This window comes from Leptonychotes weddellii, chromosome 9 (genome assembly GCF_054177405.1).
Source record: "Leptonychotes weddellii isolate Sample4059 chromosome 9, ASM5417740v2, whole genome shotgun sequence".
Taxonomy (NCBI): Eukaryota; Metazoa; Chordata; class Mammalia; order Carnivora; family Phocidae; genus Leptonychotes; species Leptonychotes weddellii.
In genome coordinates, this window is record NC_138377.1 from 53,133,372 (window position 1) to 53,157,901 (window position 24,530).

Below are 24,530 nucleotides of genomic sequence, written 5' to 3' on the forward strand. Positions count from 1 at the left end.
ATTCTAATATTGTTTCATCTTATGGTATCACTTATCTCTCGAATTCTGCCCTCGTGATCGAGTAGTTGTTTATCTCTCTTTTTCTCAGCCACTTTATTTTCCATCATTTGGTCTTCTATATCACTAATTCTCTCTTCTGCCTCATTTATCCTAGCAGTTAGAGCCTCCATTTTTTATTGCACCTCATTAATAGCCTTTTTGATTTCGACTTGGTTAGATTTTAGTTCTTTTATTTCTCCAGAAAGGGTTTCTCTAATATCTTCCATGCTTTTTTCAAGCCCAGCTAATATCTTTATAATCATCATTCTGAACTCTAGTTCCAACATCTTACTAATGTCCATATTGATTAGGTCCCTGGCAGTTGGTACTGCCTCTTGTTCTTTTTTGTTGAGGTGATTTTTTCCATCTTGTCATTTTGTCCGAGGATAATAGATGAATGAGAGAATAAAATGCTAAAAGGGTAACAATGACCCCAGAAATATATACACAAAACAAATCAGAAGAGACCTGAAACCAGGGGAAAAGAGAAAGAAAGAAAAAAAAAGAAAAAGATAAAAAAAAAAAAGAATATGATCAAATATGATCACGCTGGTAAATAGATCAGTGCCACACATGAGATTTTGGGTGTATTTTGGTCTGTTAGAAGAAAGTGCCTCCAAAATTTTAAAGAAAGAAAAGCTTATATATGTACAAAAATAAGGGTAAGTATGATGAAGGGATGGAATATGATTGTAAAGATGAAAATTATAAAATATTTTATAAAAGGAATTGATAAGATAAGAAGTTAGTTGAAAAAAGAAAGAAGAGAAATTTTAAAAAAGGTGGGGGAGAGAATGTGATCAGGCAGGAGACTAGAACAAAGCCATACACTAGAGATTTAGGGTATATTTTGGTCTGTTAGAAGAAACTGTATCCCAAATTTTAAAGAGAGAACAACTTTTATATATATATACCAAAAATAAGGTTAACTACTATGAAGGGATAGAATATGACTCTAAAAATGAAAATAAAAAAGATTTTTTTGAAAAGGGATTGATAAGATGTTGGTTGAAAAAGGGAAAAAGAATAATTCAAAAAAAGAAAATTAAAAAAATTAACTTTGAAAGACTAAAGAATCAGGGGGAAAAAAGCCATGAGTTCTATGTGCTGTATTCCCCTAGCACTGGAGTTCTGCCATTCTCATTGATCGGTAAACTTGGTCTTGGCTGGCTGTTCTTGCTGATCTTCTGGGGGTGGGGCCTGTTGCTGTGGTTCCCAAATGTCTTTGCCAGAGGCAGAATTGCCCCACCCTTGCGGGGGGCCGGACTAAGTAATCTGCTTGGGTTTGCTCTTGGGAGCTTTTGTTCCCTGCAGGCTTTCCGTACAGCTTTGGAGGAGGAGAGTGAAAATGGTGGCCTCCCAATCTCCACCCTGGAGAAGCAGAGAACTTGGGGCCCTACTCCTCAGTGCACCCCCAGAGAAAAGCAGTCAATCACTCCCGTCTTCCTGATCTCTGGCCGCACTCTGTGCTCACCCGGCCTGTGACTGAGCGTTTCTATCTCTGGCTCACCACCCCGTGTGGAGTCTGCAAACCCAGCAGATCCCTGCGGTGCGCTCCCGTGCTGCTCCTCCTGGGAGAGGAAGGGGAGTCTCCACAGATCTGCCGCTTGTTGGGTCCCTCCTGGAAGGGCAGTGGCCCGACTGTGCCACGGATCACGGTTTATGGCAACCCTGAGCTGCGAGCCCACTCCTTGGCCCTGTCTCTGCAGCTGGCTTCCCTGCTCTGGATACCTGGGAGCTCTACCACACTCAGACACCCCCAGTCTTTCTGTGACCCTGAGGGTCCTGAGACCACACTGTCCCAGCAAGGGTTCCACCCCCCACTTAGCCACTGGAGCAATGTCCCTCAGCTGAGCCAATTTCTAAAAGTTCTGATTTCGTGCTCCGCAGCTCTATCACTTGCCAGAAGCGGCTGATGGAAGCCCCCTCCCCTGCCGTCTATCTTCCCAAATATTGCCTCCGATTCACTTCTCCACACATCCTACCTTCCAGAAAGTGGTCGCTTTTCTGTCCAGAGAATTGCTGCTATTCTTTTCTTCGATCTCCTGTTGAGTTCATAGGTGTTCAGAATGGTTTGATCCCTATCTAGCTGAATTCCTGGGACCAGATGAAATTTAGGTCTCCTATTCCTCTGCCATCTTGCTCCTCCCCCTCCCTTTCTTTTCAATTGCCCTTCTTCTCCTGGCTTCAACACACACTCCCAGGGTTCCGGTTTGGGAGAGTGAACAGATGAAGGTACCACTCCCCAAAATAGAAAACGGAGGAAGAGGAGCTTGAGGAGAGGGCAACGGCAATCCTGTAGCTGCAAATGACCCTTTTCAGGACTCTGCCCAGCCTTCCTTCTGCCACCAAACCTTTACTGATCCTGCCATTACTCTGTGCCATGCCTCTGTTTCAGCATGCATCACACTGTATTGTAATTGTCTAAGTAATCATTATCATAATCATAATCATTGACATATATGAGCATTATCTCATTTAAGCTTAATCTTCACCACAACTCCATGAAGCAGGAACTGTTTGCAACCCCATTTTGTGGATGAAGAAACTGAGGCTCAAAAAGTTAAGAAACCTGCCCAAAGTCACACTGAGAGGAAGTAGCAGTGCTCTGTTTGAACCTAGACAACCTGAATCCAAACTGCACTTTCTTACCCTCTTTCTCCTATTTCCAATCAACTAACACTTCTCAAAGTGTGGTCCACAGACTCCTGACAATCTTTGAGACCCTTTTAGGGGATCTGCAATGTCAAAGCTATTTTCATAATAATACTAAGCCTTATTTGCCTTTTTCACTGTGTTGACCTTTGCACTGATGATGGAAAAGCAGCAGTGGGTAAAACAGTGAACCAATACTTTTCATATGATTAGAACATGAGATTACAGAAGTATGCAGGGGTTAAAGAGCCATTCAAAGAGCAAGGTAGACCAATGGACTTTAATGATATACAATAAGTTAATTTATCTTGTTTCAGATTCCTCATTGCAACTCATCTTTAAGAAACTATCACTTGCACAGTTTTGGTGTATTAATAAAGAATAGTATCCATAATTATGTTAAGAAGCTATTAAAATATTATTCCCTTTTTAATCTGTATGAGACCAGGCTTACATAGTATATTTCAACCAAAAGAACATACACAACACATTTAATGAAGAAACAGATCTGAGACTCTAGCTCTCTATTAAACCAGGTATTATACAGATTTGCAAAAAAATGTTCTTGCTAAATTTTGGGGGGATACTATTTTTTTCTAAAACAATATATTATATGTTCATATGTAATTGGCTTATTATTTTAAATGAATGAATAAATATTTTATATTTCTCTCAGTTTTAATTTCTATTATGGTAAACATTGGTTGATACAATCCACATAAACAAAAACTCCTTTGAGTCCTTAAAATATTTTTCAAGAGTTTAAAGGCATCCTCCAGTAACTGGGTGATAGACATTAAGAAGAGCATGTGTTGTAATGAGCACTGGGTATTATATAAGACTGATGAATCACAGAGCTGTACCTCTGAAACCAATAATACATTATATGTTAATTAATTGAATTTAAAATTTTTAAAAAAGAATATTTAAACTCTAAAAAAAAGTTTAAAGGCATCCTGAGACCAGAAAGTTTAAGTACTTTAAAATGTTAAAGTCTGAGAATTCCTTAAAAAAGTAAATGTGTCTTACCCATCTTTACTTAGTGCATTTATACCATCTGCAAATATCTGTGAGTAAGTGAATGAGTAAATAAATGAAAGAAAATTATATCCATTTTTTCTCTGCTAGGTACTTAGTCTCTATTTAGAATAATCATTAAACAGTATTATACTGTGTCTCTTTATATATTAGTCTACTCCATAAAATGAGTTCTTCAAGGTCAAGAACTGTCTTTTCTATCATTGTATTAACCATGTCTAAAACAATGCTTACCACATTGTAGGAAAAGGAATGAATGAATAAACTCTTTGATTTTTTTAATAAGTATGTGAGGCAGTCATTCTCCATGATGATTCAAAAACTATTATATTTGAAATGGTGGGTACTTAAAGAAAATAAGTTGCATCAAAGAACTAAGAGCCCTCTGACCTGTGGCACTGAGATGTTCACAAGTGAGGCTGCCATGCTCTGAGGATAGGATGCCAGCACAACCAGATGACAGCATGTTGGCTCGTGTTCCCCAGATAAATCTCAACCCAGGAAACTTCTAGAAGTCTAAGGGACAGGTAGGATGGACAGATAGAGTTCTGCTCTCTGGCAGAGTGTCTGGAATGAAAGATATCACAGAGAAGCCTTTTTACCATGGCCAGGTAGCAAGTTAAAAGGTATTTTACCCCTTAAAGAGCCAGTGGCCAAGAGTGCCTGGGTGGTTCAGTCAGTTAAGCATTTGACTCTTGGTTTCAGCTCAGGTCATGATTTCAGGATCATGAGATCGAGTCCTGCATCAGGCTCCATGCTCAGTTCAGAGTCTGCTTAAGACTCCCTCTCCTCTCTCTCCCTCTGTCCCTCCCCCATGCACTTTCACTTTCTCTCTCTTTCTCTCTCTCTCTCTAAAATAAATAAGTAAATCTTTAAAAAAAATAAAAATAAAAAGCCAGTGGCCAGAAGAGGTCCACTGATTGCTTGTAAATGTCAAAGCTGAGAGAATGGTTCCCACAGAATTACAAAGAAATCAATATTTTTGTTTAAATCTTTATTTTAAATAGTCAAGATGATGTCTAAGTTAGGTAACTGATATTTGGCCTTTTTCATATTTTCCTGAAAAATGTTATCTTTTCTTATACTTTACACAAGTGTAGTGAATGGTTTTAAGTCAGATGGTATTAATGAAGAATTTCTATTTTTCTATACCTGATTAATCTTTTATTTTCAGTTTACTATACCTATTAGAAGCTTACATATCAGAGGTTTCGATATCTACCTGTAAATGGTGTTCCCTAGAGGAAGCTACCCCAGTTGTCAGTTTTAAGTCCAAAGCATATGTGGGAAGGCTTCAAAATTGATGTACATACATATTAGCATCACACATGCGGGGGTCCTGAGGTAAGAGATGAGAATACAAAGCAGAAAAAGGCATGGTCTCAACCCAGAAGCATTTCAAACTCTGGTAGTTCAACCAGTTGCGGAAACTCTAACATCATAAGATCCATGGCTTTTGTGAAAAGATTCCATATATTTTCTAACCATAACATATGATGATAAAAATGAAGTATAATCTGAATTTTTATATGTGTGGACTCATATTTTCAGGAACTAAAGGAGCTTGCTATTTAACAATATTTTACAAAGGAAATGATCATGGTGCAATGATTTGTTTTATGTAAATGTGGGTTTCTATACACAGGGAGACATGTTCTATCCATAGGGAATATATTCCAGATTGCTTTGAATCCTATAAATACTTTGCCAATGATGGACAAAAAGGAAGCTTTATTTCTGAAACAAACTTCAGTCACCAACAGTCCATATTTCTCTACAAAATTTTCCCTCATCAATGCTATAAACAATTTTGCTAGCTAAATAAAAAATAGGGTGATGCTTTCTTACAAGCTAATAACCTTTAATTAACTCTCCAACTACCTTCTGAATCTAAATGCCTAGACCAGAGGAATTGTTAAAATCTTTCCCTTCAGAAATGAATGAGGCCTTAGCTCAGAAGGTCTATGATACGCAGCAATGGTGAGCGAAAACAACCAAGAGTCCCGATGTGATATTGGATTAGATGTTCTTACAGCTAAACACACTTCTAAAATAAATTAGGGGAGGTTTTGTTTTTTAAACTATCTAGATAAGCATTCAAGCAACAAGACACAGACCACTACTTCAATATAGGCAAGGAGGATTTTTATTAAAAACTTTACCATTTGAGGTTCCTCAAGATTTATCTGTAATCCTTGTTCTGCTTGCACTTGAGACGGCTTGTGACAGTACACTTTCCCCATTAAAGATATATCCTTGAAGAAGAAAAAGAAAACAATTAAAATAATGCCAGTTTTTAAAATCATAGAGGTGTATTAGTCAATGCAGCAAAATTCCAGGCATTTCATCAGTAAGGAATATATAAAAGAGAAATTTAAGCTAGGTAATATTATGTAGTAAATAGGAAGTATAAAACAAAAGATACAATAAAAATATTTTGTCCATTATTCCAATTTCATGGCTTTTTAAATTATTGATATCTATAGATATAACATCAGATTTAATAAGACAATTAGGTAAAGGTACAGATTCTGTAAAACACTGCCATTAAATGGCTGCACAGAAAGAGAAAATCAAAACTAAAATTTAATCTAACCCAAAGCAAGAAGGAATATGAATATACTTTAAATTTTAATGAGTATAACTGTTAATATCATTTTTATCATTACTAATGCTAATTGCTATGATAAAATCTCATTCAGCTGAAGTGGTAAGAAGATAGCACACCACAACATCTAACAATGAATAGAAATAAAGAGACCCAGCTCCTGCCCAAACTGTAAAGTCACAGACCAGGTATCAACAGGCAAGTTATTTTGCTCCTCTTCACCTCAGTTTTATCATCTTTAAAATGGGGATTCAACTACATAACTTTCGACAGCCCCTTTCTCCTCTAGACTTTAATAACATCCATAGCAAGATATAAACATTCATTGTAGTTTAACACACTACTTTTTCTTTGCTTTATTGAGAAGATCCAACTGAGGCTGTTAGCTTCTACTTCAGCCTTTCTAACACAAATAACTATAAAATTGGGCAAAATATAAGAACAACTCTTTTTGGACTGGGCAACAAGCAGTGTACAACTATAATGACTACGATAACGGAAACCAAAAAAGGTTAAGAGGAAAATCAACCCAGATTTCTGCCCTTCACAATTCCCAGACCACAACACAAGGTGGGGGGAAACAACATAGAATCCAAGTATCTCACTAAGTTGAAGAAACAGATATTAGAGTAAGGGAAAGACAAAGAGGATAGAAACTGTAGGACATAGTATGGAGAGGAAGAAACAGCATAGAAAAAGAGCTCCAGAAATCTGCATCAGGTATTCAGTTATTGACTGAATACCAATCTGTTCATACAATAGTGAAACCCATGAAGGCAGACTGCTGGGGGGGGGTGGGAGGAGACAATTACCAAAGAACTATAACCACAATTTCCAAAGCTCACACAAGGCTGGGAATCATCAGCTCTCCCACCAGACAGGCTGAATACATGGTACATTCATTATAAACTCAGAAGGGTCAGACATTAATAGTGGTACTAAATTAGCTCTAGAGTAAAGGCTTCTTAGGACTTTAACAACATTTTAAAATTATACTTGAAAATATCAAGCCAATCTTCAAGGAGTTTAACAGACTATTGGAACAAACTCCAACACTTTTTAAAGGAAGACAACAAAATCCCATATTCCACAACGTAAAATTCACAATGTTCAGCACTCAATCAAATTTTACTAGTCACATAGAGAAGCATAAATATGTAGCACATAACCAGGAGAAAAATCATTAGAAAAAAACCCAGAAATGATAGATATATTGGAATAAGCAGATAAGGATCTTGAAATTTCTAATATAAATATTAAAATGTTCAAAGATGTAAATATAATGAGGAGCAAATGGAAGATATAAAAACAGAATCAAATGGAATATCTAGATAAAACACATTATCTGAAATAAAAATTTCACTGAGTGGCATTAATAACAGAGTAGAATTATAGAAGAAAATATTTGTTAACTTGAAGACATAGCAATAGAAACAACATAAAATGAATCACAGAGAAAAATAAAAACTGAAATAAAATTAATACTCAGTCTAACATAATATTTAATTAGAGTCCCAGAAAGGGCAGTGTGAAGGGAGCAGAAAATATTTCTACCAAAAAATGGCCAAATTTTTCCAAATTTGATGACAGCTATAAACCCGAGGCAAAAATTTCCATGAATTCTAAGCAGAAACACACAAAGAACACCATGCCAAGCACATTATAATCAAATTAAGAAAACTAATAATAAAGAAAAAAATCTTATAAGCATCCAGAGAAACATTAACTACAAAGAAACTAATAATTCCTGGCAACTAATTACCACAAACTAACATTGCAGGCTTCCTATCAGAATTACGTAGGCCAGAAGACAATGAAGCAAAAATATTTAGAGTACCTATACTGAAAAATACTGTCCACATAAAATTCTATATCCAGCAAAAATATCTTTCAAAACTGATGGTGAAATACTTTTTCAGCAAAAAAAGGTGAAAAAAATCATTGCCATCAAACCTACATTACAAGAAATGTTAAAGGAAATTCTTTGAGTAAAAGCAAAATGATATCAGATCAAAACTTGAATGCACACAATGGAAATAAGTAATAGAATTATTAAATATGTGTGTAAATAAAAAAGATTTTCTCTTTTTAAAGATTTTTAAAAACATAATGGATGGTTTAAATAAAATTAATAATGTATTGTTTTACAACATACATAGATATGAAGCATGCATTAATAATAGCACAATGATGGGAGAAAGGAAAAGAAATATATTTCTGTAAATTTTTTATATCATATGTGAAATGGCATATTATGTATAAGGATATAAGTTAAATATGCACAGTGTAAACTCCATAACACCCACTAAAACAATAAAGAGGTAAATAAGCTAATAGTACAAAACAGCATAAAATGCTTAAAAATATAATTAAAAGAAGGCAGGTAAAGAGGAGAAAAAAAAACATAAACAAATGTAACAAATAGAAACCAAATAGCAAGATAGTAAATGTAAACCCAACCTTATCAGTAATTACATGTGAATGGCACTCCAGTTAAAAGACACAGACTGTCACTGCAGAAAAAGACAAGATCCTGCAATACGATTGCTATAGGAAACCTACTTTAAGTATAAAGACACAAATAGGTTAAAAGTAAGAGGATGAAGGAAGTTATAACATACAAACATTAATCATAAGAAAACTGGAGTGGCTATATTAATATCAGAAAAGGCAGACTTCACTTCAAACAAGAAATACTAGCAAGATCATTTCATAATAATACAAGAGTCAAGTCTCTCAGAAGACATACAAGTATGCACTAATGACGATGCCTCAAAGGACATTTTTTTAAAAACTAACAAAACTGAAAAGAGAAATAGAAAATTTCATTATTATAGTTGGGAATTTCAAACCAAGACTATCTGGCTCCTGAAACTTAGCTTTTCATTAATATACTAACTAAGGACACCTGGGTGGCACAGTCATTTAAGTGTCTGACTCTTGGTTTCAGCTGGGGTCATTATCTCAGGGTCCTGCGATTGAGCCCGGAATCAGGCTCCACACTCAGCATGGAGTCTGCTTGAGATTCTCTCTCATTCTCCCTATGCCCCTCCCACTTGTGTTTCCCCCACCCTCAAATAAATACAGAAATCTTTAAAAAATAAATAAAATAAAATAAATATACTAAGTAACTAGTAAATGTGAAATCCTGCAAAAAAAAAAAATTCTTTACAACCTTTTAGGTTTATAAATATATCATTAAAGTATAAAAATCCAACAATAATGAACACCAAATTCAGGATATTGTTCACATCTGAGGAGGGAGAGATTGATTGGAAAGATGTACAAAGGGGATCTCTACTTTACTTGTAATTTTCTATTTGTTTAAACAATCTGAAGTGAATATGACAAAAATATTAAATTTTGAAAAATCTGAGTGATGAGCACTTGTTCTACAATTGAAAATATTTCATAATAAAGAAATTTCTAACACATTTCATGTAGGTAATGTAGCAATATCAAATATGGATTTAAAATATCTTAATAAAGAAACCTATAGTTTACCTTACTTGTGAACATAAATGCAAAAATCCCAATTAAAATATTTGCAAATGAAATTAATCAGCATATTTAGAAACAATAAATCTGGACCAAGGAAATTTTTTCCCAAAACTGCATGGATAATTCATTCCTAGTTTATAAAATTAACAGATTAACATGGAAATTTATATGATCAACTCAGTAACTGCTGAGGATAACCTTCAATAAAATTCAACACCTATATCTGAGTAAAGAGTAACTAGAAATAGAAAAAAACTTAACCCCACAGGAGATATTTGCAGATTCCTGCAAAATATATTTCATGATAAAACATTAGACAGATGAGGCCCAATGCAACATGAAAAGAAATAGTACATGTATAAATAACATAAGGGAGAAGACCAAAATGTTACAATTAATAGATTATGTAACCATATATTTGGTGGAAAAAAGAAAATTAACTGAAAAAAACTAGCAGGCCAAAGCATATCCAATAAATTCAAAAAATAACATTTCATACCAGCAATAACCAGTTAAGATTCCATTCTTAAAATAAAAACAAGCTACTAATATACAAAATGAGTGAATCTCAAAAACATTATGCTAAGCAGGAAAAGCCAGGTTAAAATGGCATCAGAATAGCCAAAAATGGCATCTCCAAACCACCCAATAAAGTAAATATAAAGACAAAAATATATGAAAACCTAAAGTATTTGTCTAGTTAAAATCCAATGCCTGGGCTTTTTCAAGAATAGTTTCTTCTTTTCTATGGGCCATACTTCCTTGTTTATTTGTATGTCTCATAATTGACTGTTGAAAGACTTACAGCAACCCAGGGAGCACTTATTCAATGATTACTAATGAATGTAAGTAAGAACAGTGAGTTTTTAGTGTTTTAACTTGCCCTATTCCCATAATCTGCTATCCAGCTAAACAGTAGCCTTGAAAAATAAAGATAACAAAATAAATATTTTAGTAACTTTCAGCCATATGAATGTGTATTGGTTGCTTAGGGTCACTCTCAACCTATCAATAGTGATGTTATCAACTGGAAATGCCTGTGGGCAACCACCTGGGCCCACACTATTTGTGGTGGGCCCCCACAGACATTTCCCCAGCCACAGCAAATGTGGCAGGACCAATCCTATAGTTCTTATTATGACTACAAAATGTACCTCAGCAACAACTGTCAGGGAACTTTGAAAAAACAAGGTTTATTACTTATGAATTCTAAAGGGTGAATGGCATGCTCAAGAGCACACAGTGAGTTTGTGAGGAAAGAGAGAGAGAGGGAGAGCGAGCGAGTGCATGGATCTGGGGTTCTGACTTTACTGGAGTTGAGGGTGGGATACCCAAGGTTTAGCAGGTTCACTCTTTATCAGTGAATTTAAAATATAAGTGTGGGAATTAAAGCACGGGAAGGAAAATGCAAGCAATCAGTCAAATGGTTACCTAGGCAACCAGAACTTTCCAAAAAAAAGGAAATTCATGAGGAAGGTATCCTCGCTCTTTATTTAGTTGTGTAGTTGGCAATGTGTTTATTCAAGATGGATGTCTTTGAAATGAATGCCTCAACAATCAAAAGCTTAATGTCAGGTACTTACATTACAATTAAAAAAACCTAATTGTCAGGTGCCTATAGTACATTGATATGCACACCACAGGCTGTACACATGCTCAGAAAAGACTAGAAGCCCTAAGTTTTCACCTCTAACAACACTGAGGTTCTAGGCAAGCTGGAAGTTAGTTACAACGCGGGGTTGTAAATTGTCTGCCTGAGTAGTAAGATATGTCCCAACGCACAAAAGAACCCCTCGGCAAAATCTGAGAGACACTGGTTCTCAGGCATTCAAGAAAACCTATATTCAGTCATTACCTGACCACTAAGCTAACCAAGCAGAGACTTCAGTGGCCACACACAACAAAGAAAACAGACTTTACAAAATTAGTTCAAGAAAGTCATTAATTTTTTTAAATGACAACAATAAAAATAAGAACAACAAGAGAAAACAGCAATAATAACAAACCCTGGGGGAAAAGAAGGATCTTATTTCCACAATTATCACATTACATAATTTTAAATGTCCAGTTTAGGGGTACCTGGGTGGCTCAGTCAGTTAAGTGTCTGCCTTCAGCTCTGGTCATGATCCCAGGGTCCTGGGATTGAGCCCTACATTGGCCTCCCTGCTCAGCAAGGAGTCTGCCTCTCCCTCTCCTTCTGCCCCTCCCCCCCCAGACTCATGCTCTCTCTCTCTCTCTCAAATAAATAAATAAAATCTTTTAATAAATAAATAAATAAATGTCCAGTTTATAACAACAACCAAATATATATATATATGTACATATATATATATATATATATGAGACATGCAGAAAAACAAAAAAACTAGATCCCTGGACTCCTGGATCATGACCTGAGCTGAAGGCAGTCGTTCAACCGACTACCAAAACAGTGCCTTAAGAAATGTGAGAAAAACTAAAAAAACTTTGCCAAGATACAAAAATGGACTTGAATCAGAAATCTTGGATTTGGGATTAAGAAAAAATTCACAGAAAATTTTTAAAAGAAATACAATTAGAGTAGTCCCTACTTATCCATAGGGGATATGATCCAAGATGCCTAAAACCATGGGTAGTACATACATATATATATAGCATTTTTTTCCTATACAGATATACCTATGATAAGGTTTAATTTATAAAGTAGGGACCATAAGAGATTACCAGCAATAACTAATAATAGAATAGACCAATTATAACAATATACTGTAATAAAATTCATGTGTATATGGTCCCTGTCCCTGTCAAAATATCTTACTATACTGTACTACCCTTCTTGTGATGATATGAGATGATAAAATGTCTACGTGAAAAGGTGAAGTGAGGTGAACAACGTAGGCATTGTGACACAGCATTAGGCTACTATTGACCTTTTTTTTTTTAAAGATTCTATTATTTATTTGAGAGAGAGTGAGAGAGAGCATGAGAGGGGAGAGGGTCAGAGGCAGAAGCAGGCTCTCTGCTGAGCTGGGATCCTGATGTGGGGCTCGATCCTGGGATTCCAGGATCATGACCTGAGCTGAAGGCAGTCGCTCAACCAACTGAGCCACTAGGTGCCCTACTATTGACCTTCTGACAATATGTCTGAAGAAGGATCATCTGCTTCCAGACTGTGGTTACTGTGGATACCTGGAACTGCAGAAAACAGCCCCCAGGAAAAGGGGGAACAGCTGTTGTCTTTTGCCTAACATGTATGATAAGTTCTATCTCATCTCCCTGGGTCAGAAACAACATCAAGTAACATATTTCTCCATCTCTTATGTGGTCTGGCACAGTGTCGAGCAAATTTTTAAATACCTGAAAATTTACAAGGCCATGAGCAGTCCAACTTGACAATCTTGGATACATTTTTCATGTGTTTCACAGAGCAGTTTCTACCTCTGGTGTCTAACTTAGAATCCAGAATGTCAGAGCTGGAAGGAACTTGAAAAGATCAGTGAAGTCTGAAGGAAGCCCAAATTTCAGCCACTGAAACCAGAGCTCTGAGCCCCAAAGTGTGCTGAGTAGTATTCAAAACAAACAGAGTCCATGGCCTTTCCCCTAAACTGCTTCAAGCAGATGGACCCGCAACAGAAGCAGCAGGGTTCCTCTGGCCTGTTAGGCAGGCCCAGTATTTTTTTCAATCATCTTCAAAAGAAGAGAGGTGGGGAGAGCAACTTCCAGCCCTCCCCCCCCACTCTTCCTCATGCAATCCAGGTTCTTCCCCCAAAGGACATTGGCTGCAAAGACATGGACCAAAACAGTGTTTTTAACACTGTTTTTAACCCTTTCACGATTACATCAGCATTTATTCAAGGTGCCCTGCCTTTACTATGAAGTTCAAGTTTCAGAAAGAAGGAAAGAAAAGGCATTTTTATGGCCCTAAACAAATACTTGTCCACACAGGTTATTCTCTTGAGAAACTGCCCTGATTTGCATTGACTTTTTCTTGCTTCCCGCAGGCAAAACCCTGCCGGCATTGGCCTGTAGAATCCTGCTTACAGGCCCAAGAATGTGTCAGGGCTGCTTTGCAATCATTCTCAACCACATTTGACTTTTTTTAAAAACATTTTATATTATTGTTCTGGATGGCTGGACCCTGTATTCAGTAAACTGCCAATTCTAAAAAATATGATTAAAAAACCAGAATTTGAATGGCTGCCATATAAATTTAAATATCAAGATTGCTACAAACACTATAACTAAATATGTTGCTATCTTTTCCACAAAGTCCTAACAGAATATAGTCCATCCTTAAGCCTATTCAAAAAACAAAACAAAACAAAACAAAACCTACAAATATTTCCAGAATCACTGTGTTTCAAGTAGATTTCCACTTTTTATATCACTTTTCTGATAGGTGCCCTATGCCAAAAACTATACAGAGCTTTTAGAAAAAAATTATTGAAGCATTCATGAAAAGCTTGTTTAATCCAGGTCATTCAAGACAGATGCAATCAGAAAAATATTTCCAAAATATGATCAAGCCTGCAGGTCAAACAATGCACTATCCTTTACTCCTTGACATTCATATCAAGGAAGGCAACACATACCTGGGATTTTTTTTTTCAGACACCTATAGATAAATTTTAGTGAATATGCCTGCTTCTAGGTTATGGTATCTACCATATCAGATATGACATTTCCTTTGACTTAAGCACTGACTATTTGGTGAATTAGTACCAGCTATGTGACCTCCATTGTGCTACAGTGCTTTAGGGCCAGGAATCCAAGAGAAATATGAGGGAAGGTTCTTTTCCTCAAGAAGTTTACAATCTAATTAGGAAAACTAAAATAATTGTTTTAATCCAAAGCAATGTATTCAAGCAAGCATAATTATTATGCACAGGATCCAAGTTCAACAGGGATTCATTCAGTTTATAAAGAGAGATGAGGTTAAGAGTATAAATACCAGAATATGCACCCGTTCCAATTATGCCATGAAAAATAAATTTGGGGAAGAGATGGATTGATGCTTGGGCTGGAGGCAGAGAAAGAGGGAAGGAAGAACAGTGGTTCTCATTCATATCTTACTATAAGACCACCTGAATAATTATGTACCTGTGTCAATTGACTTTGGAAGTTCTTATACCTCTTTAGTTTATTTAGTTAACAGGAATTTGTAATACTAAAAATTCCAAGACACAATCTGAAGAAGGATGAAAACATTTTTCTTATCGTTTCTCAAATGACACTAAATCTGAGAAACTATCAGTTTTTGCTATCCCTAAATCAAATAAGTTCACTTAATTTTTTTAAATGTCTTCTATTATAAAATCATTCAAAAAATTTAAAACTCAACAAGTTAACATACAACTAACCTATCTTAATATTCTGCAAAAAATTTGTAGTAACATACATGCAGATCTTATTACACAAAAGTTCTGGCAGCCAGTGTCCAAGATGGTCCCCAGTGATTTCCACCTCCTGTTATTCATGCCCCTGAGTAGTCCCCTCCCTCAGTGAATACGGCTTACTTGTGTAATCAATAAGATATAGCAGAAATGATAGTATATGGCTATGTCATAAAAGATACTGCAACTTGCACCTTGCTCTCTCTTAGATCACTCAGTCTAGGAGAAACCAACTGTTGTGTTAACACTCAAGCAGCAAATGAAGAGGCAACATGGTAAGAAATTGAGATCTGCTGCCAACTACCAGCACCAAATTGCCAGTCTTGTGATTGAGATCCTTCAGCCCCAGTCGAGTCTTCAAATAATGGCAGCCCCAACAAGATCTTGATGACAACCCCATGAGGAACCTCAAGCCAGAATCACAGTTAAGCTGCTCCTGGATGCCTGACCCATAGAAACTATATGAAATAACAAATGTTCATTATTTTAAGCTGCTAAGGTTTGGGGTAATTTGTCACAAAGAAACAAATAACTGAAAGGGTTCTAAAGGTAAAACTCTAGCTCTTCAGGTATTTCATGACATTTCCTAGAGAACCTAAGATCTCTAGATCACATAACAATTACCATATTTTTAGGCAATTATGTGTTTTCTTCCTTATTACCTATTATTGCATAATTTTTGTTAGCCTTTTTGTTTAAGAAAATCCATTAAGACGTGAAGTATTTTGTGCTGGATTTTTAATCAAAACAAAAATATGTGCATTAGCAACATATACTTAATATACACTTCTTTGTCCCACATAATTATTCCACAAACATTATGAAATATTATCATCTAACATTTCATTACACATGTTAGCAACTTTAAAAGACATAAAGACATATGCCATTTCACTCACACCTGTCAAAATGGCTAAAATCAACAACACAAGAGAAAACAAGTGTTGGTGAGGATGTGAAGAAAAAGGAACACTTGTGCACTATTGGTGGGAATGCAAACTGGTGCAGCCACTCTGGAAAACAGTATGGAGAGTTCTCAAAAAGTTAAAAAGAGAACTATCCTATGATCCAGCAATCTCACTACTCGGTAAAGAATACAAAAACTAATTCAAAGGGATACATGCACCCCTATGTTTATGGCAGCATTATTTACAATAGCCAAGATATGGAAGCAACCCAAGTGTCCACCGATTGATGAATGGATAAAGAAGATGTGGTATATATATAATGGAATATTATTCAGCTATAAAAAAGAATGAAATCTTGCCATTTGCAGTGTGGCTAGAGCTAGAGAGTATAATACTAAGTGAAATGAGTCAAAAAAAGACAAACACCATATGATTTCACTCATATGTGGAATTTAAGAAACAAAACAAAGGGAAAAACCAAGAGAGAGAGAAACCAAGAAACAGACTCTTAATTATAGAGAACAATCTGATGGTTACCAGAGGGAGGTGGGTGGGAGGATGGGTGAAATAGGTGATGGGGATTAAGGAGTGCACTTGTGATGAGCACAGATGATGTATGGAAGTGTTGAATCACTATATTGTACCCCTGAAACTAATATAACACTGTATGTTAACTAACTGGAATTAAAATTAAAACTTTAAAAAAAACACATCCCATGAACCGCTGCTACAGTAGTTGTAAAAATTACTGAATCACAGAGAAATAAAGAGCTTACTAGAAGCAGGTGCCATAAGCCCATACCAAGAAATGGTTCTTTGTCCCATTATGAAACAAAGCCAATGAAGGAAATTCTGTAAGTCCCCTAACACAAGTCTATAAATAATAACATCTAATCTATGTTTATATTTTAGGCAATATAAACACATACACTTTCATTAGTTAAGATGAATAACTAATATCACCCACAAAGGAGCATTAATTGTCAGCCTTAAGTTATCCTTTCTCCACACTAAATTCCAGCTCCTCCAAAATTTTCTTGTACGGATCTGGGAGTAAAAATGATAAAATTTCAGAAGAAATATATCCATAAGAAAAATATCCATAAGAATATTCTTGAACCCTCCTAATCTCACACATGATTTAATAACAAATAAATACTTTAATAATAAAATTCAGGTCTCCAAGAGTAAGAATATTTTAATTTATATCATTCAACAAATATTTATTTAAGGAATGACTACTAAGTCCACGGAATTATGCAGGGTGATGTGAGGAATAAAAAGGAGTAACCTTGCCTCCAGGTTGTTTATGATCTGATAGGACAGATTCAGCATTCATTTGATCTATCCTACTAAAAATAGAAAGACAAGTAAGACTTGATTCTGACCACTTAAGTATTCGTAGTCTGGACAAACATATATATTGGCATGTACATAAATAACAATAATTCATGACATAAAAGACACAGTAATTAAATTTGCACCATGGAGTTAGAGTGAGAGGGCAGATTAAATAGATTTAAAATAGAAGGCAGTATTTCCATAAAATAGGCCTTAAGAGAAATGTAGTAGTTAAAATTTCCCAGTGGATGCAAAGGGCATTTCATGTGGAGAAAGACTCCTTGGTCATATTTTCAAGTCCTTTCTCTTCCCCTGGGGTAGGCACACACATGCCATTTACTACAGATAGGTAAGATGAGGATGGAAGGTATCTTCGTATTTGTCCCTTCACTCCCTACAGCCAAGTCTACTTCCAAGGGGTGGTGGTGAACTCTATGTTTGTGCATACTTGCTTCTCTAATATAGCTGTACTGACAGCCAGATTCCAATTTAAAGGGGAAATCACTCTATTCATTTGGTTTATATGAAGTTGTGATAACTTGTACCACATTACCTATGTCCTTAATTTCCCTCCTCTCACTTTTTCAACCAATAAAATTCATCTCTGGGTGGAAGCAAAGAGCTTATCCAAGTCTTCAAGTGATTTGATCAATGTTCTCAGTTGGGAGCATCAGAAACACTCTTTTCATGTAGGTGGCATTGAAAGGCTGGCAAGACTCATAGAACCAGTGGGAGAGAAACCAAAGGAGTCACAAGATTAAGAAGCAGGAAGCATCATAATAATGTTATAGCAAGAATAGACTTGCCAGCCTTCCTCATGACACAGTGGCTCAGAATGAATCTTTACAATCCCTTTCTCAAGCAGACGTGGTATGTTCAGAAGTTTTTAAAAGTTCAGTGGATGTCTGGTGTGTCAAATCATACTAATGGCCTCAATTATTTACCTCTCACTCTATCCACACACTTTGCTATGTAACCTTCCAGTTTTCCTATCAAGAAGCAAAATATATTTTCCTATCTCTTGACTCTATGTGACTTGCTTTAGCCAAAAAAATGAGGCAGAAGTAATGCCAATTTGGAATTTAGGGCTCAAGAGCTCTTGAATGTTGTTCTCTTGAGCTTCTATTGTCACTATAAGGAAGGTATGCCTGGGGGCACCTGTGTGGCTCAGTCAGTTGAGCATCTGACTCTTGATTTTGGCACAAGTAATGATCCCATGGGTCCTGGGAACAAGCACCTCATCAGGCTCTGCGCTCAGTGGGGAATCTGCTTGAGATTCACTCCTTCTGCCCCTCCTCCCACTCATGTGCTCCCCCCACCAAATAAATAGATAAATCTTAAAAAAAAAAGTATGTCTTGTCAAACCAATGGTTCCAGGGTGAAAACACACATGGAAGTGCCTGGTCTATATGTGGGTTCCAGAGGGGAGACACATGAAACAGAGCTGTCCTACCTAAAGTCTCCAGCTGAGCCAACAACACATGAACAAGCCAAGTGAACCACAGACACATGTGCAAGCCCAGCCTAAATCAGCTGATTGCAGCCAATCCACAGATGTGAGAGCTATAATAATATTGTCTTAAGCCAGTGGATTTGGGGTTTTGTTTGTTATACAGCATTAGCTGACTGACACATCTGGTAAATGTCCATTAGATGGCAAGGGAAAAGTATCAAGCTAGTAAAGTCAAATCATGAAAAACCCTCTATGCTATCTATGTTTTGGAGTTGGACTTTATCCTGTGGTTAGTAGGGATTCAACCAAATTTTTAATGAGAAAATAACACATTACAAGTGTTTGGTGAATAAACTTTTGTGGAGGTAAGAACTGGAAGTTGTTCCTGAAGATGATGAAAGGATCCAAGTGAAAGTTGATGAGGGTTTAATTTAAGGTACAGTCAGTATAAATAAGGAGAAGGTTTAAAAGAATATTCCTTACTGGCATGCCTGAGTGGCTCAGTTGGTTAAGCATCTCTTGATTTTGGCTCGGGTCACATCTCAGAGTCATGGGACTGAGCTCTGTATTGGGCTCCACACTAGGCATGGAAGCTGCTTGGGATTCTCTCTCTCCCCCTGCCCCTGCTCATGCGGGCATTCTCTCTCTTTCTCTCTCTCAAAAAAAAAAAAAAAAAAGAATATTCCTTATTAATTATCATTCTCCATTCCTTAAGGCTATTATTACAGATCAAAGGAAAAGATTAATAAAAATAACCCTCAAGTTTTTGAAATATAAGTAGCCATATCTTGAGTCTAAATGGGATTCGGATATGTTTGGATATGTCTGACAAAGTCTAATGGGATAGACTTCCCAAAATCTCATTTGCATAAACATGGAGAGTTACATGGGGAATGAAGAAAAAATCCCAAGGAATGAAAGAGCTAGGCATGATGCATGGAACCCTATTAGAAAGCCTTGGTCTTCTGAGACAGGTGATAATTCTGCCTCTCAGATTTGTCTCCTGGTCCAGCCCAGTGGGATTCATGTCTGATGCATAGTAGGTATGTGATGGGGGGTGGGGAGGGAAACCAGAAAATGAGGATGGATGCTATAAGTAAACAATGAAAGAATTAACTAACTTAACATATTCCACTAAGGAATGAAGAAGAGTCGTCCTCCCCCAACCCAGTCCTCTTGTCTTAACCAGGGCTGACTTATCCAGTAGACTCAGTGTCAGGGGGTGGGGGGGCTGGGAAGAGGGGCATGATATTTTAAGGACCTACAAAGATGTTTTCATTTTAATTCTTTCAAAATCAGAAGAAAAAAATAAATGTAACAGTGATGAACATGTAATAATGAATTCAGCCTTTAATATTTTTTATGGCATAAGCATCCCCAAAGGCAAAAGTACGTAGGGCTTATAAAAGTCATAATGCAGCTCTGGTGCCACCACAGTGTAACTTTGGAACCCTGAGAGCCCTAAACTGTGGTGGAGATTACCAGGATGGGGGTTGGGTAACTGTCCTTCCCCCACCTACCCTCGCAGAAGCCATGAGTAGTAAATCACAAGGTGAGAGGTGGACAGGGAATTTAGCAGATTGAGAGCAAAGGAGTTTGGGGTATCTTTTCTCAATTCCTCTTCCCTTCTCTCCTAAGGGAGCCTCTGCTCCAAAACAAGGCATCCCATGAGAAGTATGACAAGAGAGCCACCACCTGAGAGAAGGAAGCAATCTGCCCCGTAGCTTGAACAGGCACTCCACCTGCATTGCTTGAGAAAATGGCTATGGGGTGATAGGCACTGGAAAATTCACACTATCAGAAATGCTCTTTAAATCAGTGGTTTTCAACTTTTTAAAAGCAGGATCCTTTTGTCAAACAAATTCATACTTGGACATTCAGCCTATAAAGTGGATCAATAGGAAATGTTGCAGTAAGGTAAGGGCTGATGGGAGGACCAGTGTCCTGCCCACTCATTCCTTCTCCTCCCTCCACAGGACCTCAGGATTCTCTGGAACACTAGAAATCACTTCTTGTACTAAGTTAATAATATAGATGGGCTCATCTAAGAACAAATTTACACTTGGAACTCATTTCATTTGTAAACTGCTTTGTAATCAGATGTTCATTTCGCTCCCACAGATTCAACTATTTATGTGGGGAAAGGGGGAAGAAAAAAAATAAATCTATTTAAACCAAGGCTCTGGCGTGTCCATGAGATGACAAGCTTGACTCGCTGCTGCCTGGGTCAGTCTCGGTTGCTGGTGCAGCCTGGGAGTATGAGCATCTCACCTAAGGAAAATGATTCTGGTTTTAAGGTGTTGTACAGCCCCAAACATAAACCAGCCAGGTCATCTTGGGTTCAGTCTAGCTCCCCTGGGCTTGCTTGGAGATGATGTAGTTGCTTCACATGGTCCCTTTGCCTTAGAGATGTTCAACGACAATTTTGACTGTTCATCATTTTCAGCTTATGTGCTGATTTGGGAACCTTGACCCCTCATAAGATAAAACTTCACATTAACTTCCATCACGGCAACTCTTTGATTTTCAGTAGTGCCACAAATGCCACCGTTTTCGCAAGCCTTTATCTATGTTAATACCATGAATGTCATGTCGACGTAATTAGCATAAGTAATAAAGTAAAAATTTTTTTATTCGATAATATGAATATGAGAGGTAAGAATTTAGATTAACACTTGAAATCAACTTGTAAATCTTGGTAATAATCATCATATAATTTATATTTCAAAGAAAAACAAACTCTGCAACACACAATGATTATAGCTTTGTGAGACTAATACCTAAATTTCAGAGTGGAAACACAGATATATTCTCAAAAATTTCATGAGTTTCCACAACCATTTCATTTTACCTACATTTCAAAAGTGGAGATGAAATAAGAACTTTTCAGACATTTTCTTTATCCAGGGCTTTTATAAAAACAGAAAGCCAAGACTAACCAAACCAAAATTACCTCCACCAGAAGCTCCACCACCTCACATACACTTTCAAATAACAATGCCAATGTTCTCGAGAACAATGTTCTCGCTTTTATTCAAAAGAGGAAAATATGATCACATAAAATGACTGACACACTTTCACAACATGATATAAATCAAGAGTTGGCAAACAATGGCCTACCAACCAAATCTGGCCAGCTACCTGTTTTTGTCTGGCCCATGAACTATGAATGGTTTTTACATTTTTCAATGTTTTTTTTTTCTAAAAGGTCAAAAGAATATTTCATAATAAGTAAAAATTATATGAAATTCAAATTTCAACATTCATTATATCATTTTTAATTTCATCAATAAATACTTGTGGAAATTTGTCTTCTCTCATTATATAAATACCTATATACTATCCTTGATTTTGCCTCTTGGCTCACAAAGTTTAAACTATTTACTATCTAGTCCTTTACAGAAAAGTTTGGTAACCCCTGATGTAAATGACTGATAAGTAATAAGAAATCACAACTCTGTGGGAAAAATGCATTGCAAAAGAAGACCAAAGGAATGAATTTTTCACTCTGGAATTTCAGACAAAGCAATTACTGTTAAGAGTTGGTACATATCACAAAAAGAAATCAAACTATTTCCTTATGTAGAGTTACATGGGTTACACTGATTTTATCACCTCATTACATACCATATTGTCTGAAAAACAAGATAAAGTGGGATCTCCTCTCAAAATTAAGTTCATTGAAAGTTTAAGCCTAAGAATTCAGCAACCACTATATTTTATCCTTCCACTTCAATTTAAGATTTTTATTAATGAAAATAATATCTTACAAAATTAGTATCTGTGAAAAATCTACTTACTGACAGGTAATATATTATGTAATTTTCAATTCATGAAGCATACCAATGAACATTGTATTTTTCTTCATAAATTGCTCAAATCATTCATACTGGAATAGTTTCCCAAATACACTAGGCCCTTTTTTGCCTCAGCATCCTTACTTATGCTTGTCCTCCATCACGAATTCTCTGCCCAAATAACCCCCTGCAGTAGTTTTCTTTAGGTAGCACAGGTAGATAAGCAAGATATTTTGGAGTTTGTCGGGGGAAAGGAGAGGGGTCCTTTTTTTAATTAGATAGCTTCCAAACTTTCTAAATCTTTTGAAAACTATTTTTTTACTGAAATGTCTCTCCTTGAACATTCACTCAGAATTCATTGTCTCCACATTACTTGTATTTCTATCTATTATTTATGCCATTATATCCAACTGGAATGTGATTTTAGAATCAACCACCTAGTTCTTTACAGATTTCAAGAAGCTGGTTATCTTCTGGTGTTCCTCACCTCTGGAACGGTACTGTCAAGTGCAAATGCCAGATAGGAGGAGCCATCTTTGACACTTCTCCTTCCCTCACCTCCCAAATCCAATTCATCACCAAATTGTTAAATTGCTACCTAAATATTTCTGGAACCCCCACTGTAGCCTCTTAACTATTTTAAACCACAACCAATCTAACCACCTCCCACTATAGCCATTGATTCCCCCACAAAACAGTTGGGAAATCCTCTCAAATCAACTGTCATAGATACACACATATTCCGACATCCCTGACTAGTTCATTTAACCATAGCCCAAGCAATCATAGCCCTATGTGGCTTACAAAATTATATTAGAGTTTGAAGCCTGTACTCCCACCATAAGTAGATCATAAGTGTATAACGTGTACACAGTAGCTGCTCAAAGATATTTCATGATGGAATTAATGCTGCACAACATCTTATCATTCTTTGTATTCTCCAGGTTGCCAACTACTTTAAAGGAGTCCATTTTGGAAGTTGTACACTTAATTCTCTGATTTTTGGAATATCTTTTAGAATTGCCTTCAGAGACTATATACCATCCACAAGAGAAAAACTGTCTTTCTTCTTCATTGCTACACCTGAATTTTTGACCCAGAGTGGTTTTACTCCAAAGTGTTCACCCATTTGATTCAAAAGACATTGCTTGACATTTGGTTGTTTCAAAAAATTCAACCCACCCCTGAAGGCTAGATAGTTGACAAAAGATAAGCAAAAGAATGTACATGGATGATGAATGCTAGCAATTACTGAATGCTTGCAGTATGCCAGGTATTGGTGAATATTTTACAAATATTATTTCACTTAGTTCTCACAAAAAACCCATATGATAATGGCTATTATCATTCCAACTTCACAGATTAAAAAAAAATAATAATAAGCTGTACCAGACATTCAATGAACAATTAAAAGCTATTCTCCTCAGATTATTTCAAAAAATAGAAGAGAAAGGAAAGCTTTCAAATACACTCTATAAGGCCAATATTACCCTGATGCCAAAACCAAAGACACCACAAAAAAAGAAAACTATACGCCAGTATCTCTGATGAACATAGAAACAAAAATCCTCAACAAATATTAGCAGACTGAATTCAACAATACATTAAAAGGACCACTCATCACAATCAAGTGGGATTTATTCAAGGGATACAAGGATGATTCAACATTCTCAAATCAATCAACACGATACAACGCATTAACAAAATGAAGGATGAAAATCATATGATAACCTCAATAGATGCCGAAAAAAACACTTGACAAAATTCAGTATCCATTCATGATAAAAAATCAACAAAGTAGATTTAGAGAGAACATAC

At 36.3% G+C, this 24,530-nt stretch overlaps 1 protein-coding gene across 1 annotated transcript in view; it reads right to left on the reverse strand.

Annotated features, from left to right (window-relative positions):
* TTC6 (tetratricopeptide repeat domain 6) overlaps positions 1-24,530 on the reverse strand; it is a 180,551-nt gene that overhangs the window by 126,746 nt on the left and 29,275 nt on the right. The window contains exon 2 of the mRNA XM_081829680.1: positions 5,895-5,987. Coding sequence (XP_081685806.1) covers positions 5,895-5,987 — 93 coding nt within the window. The remainder of the gene's footprint in view (positions 1-5,894; positions 5,988-24,530) is intronic.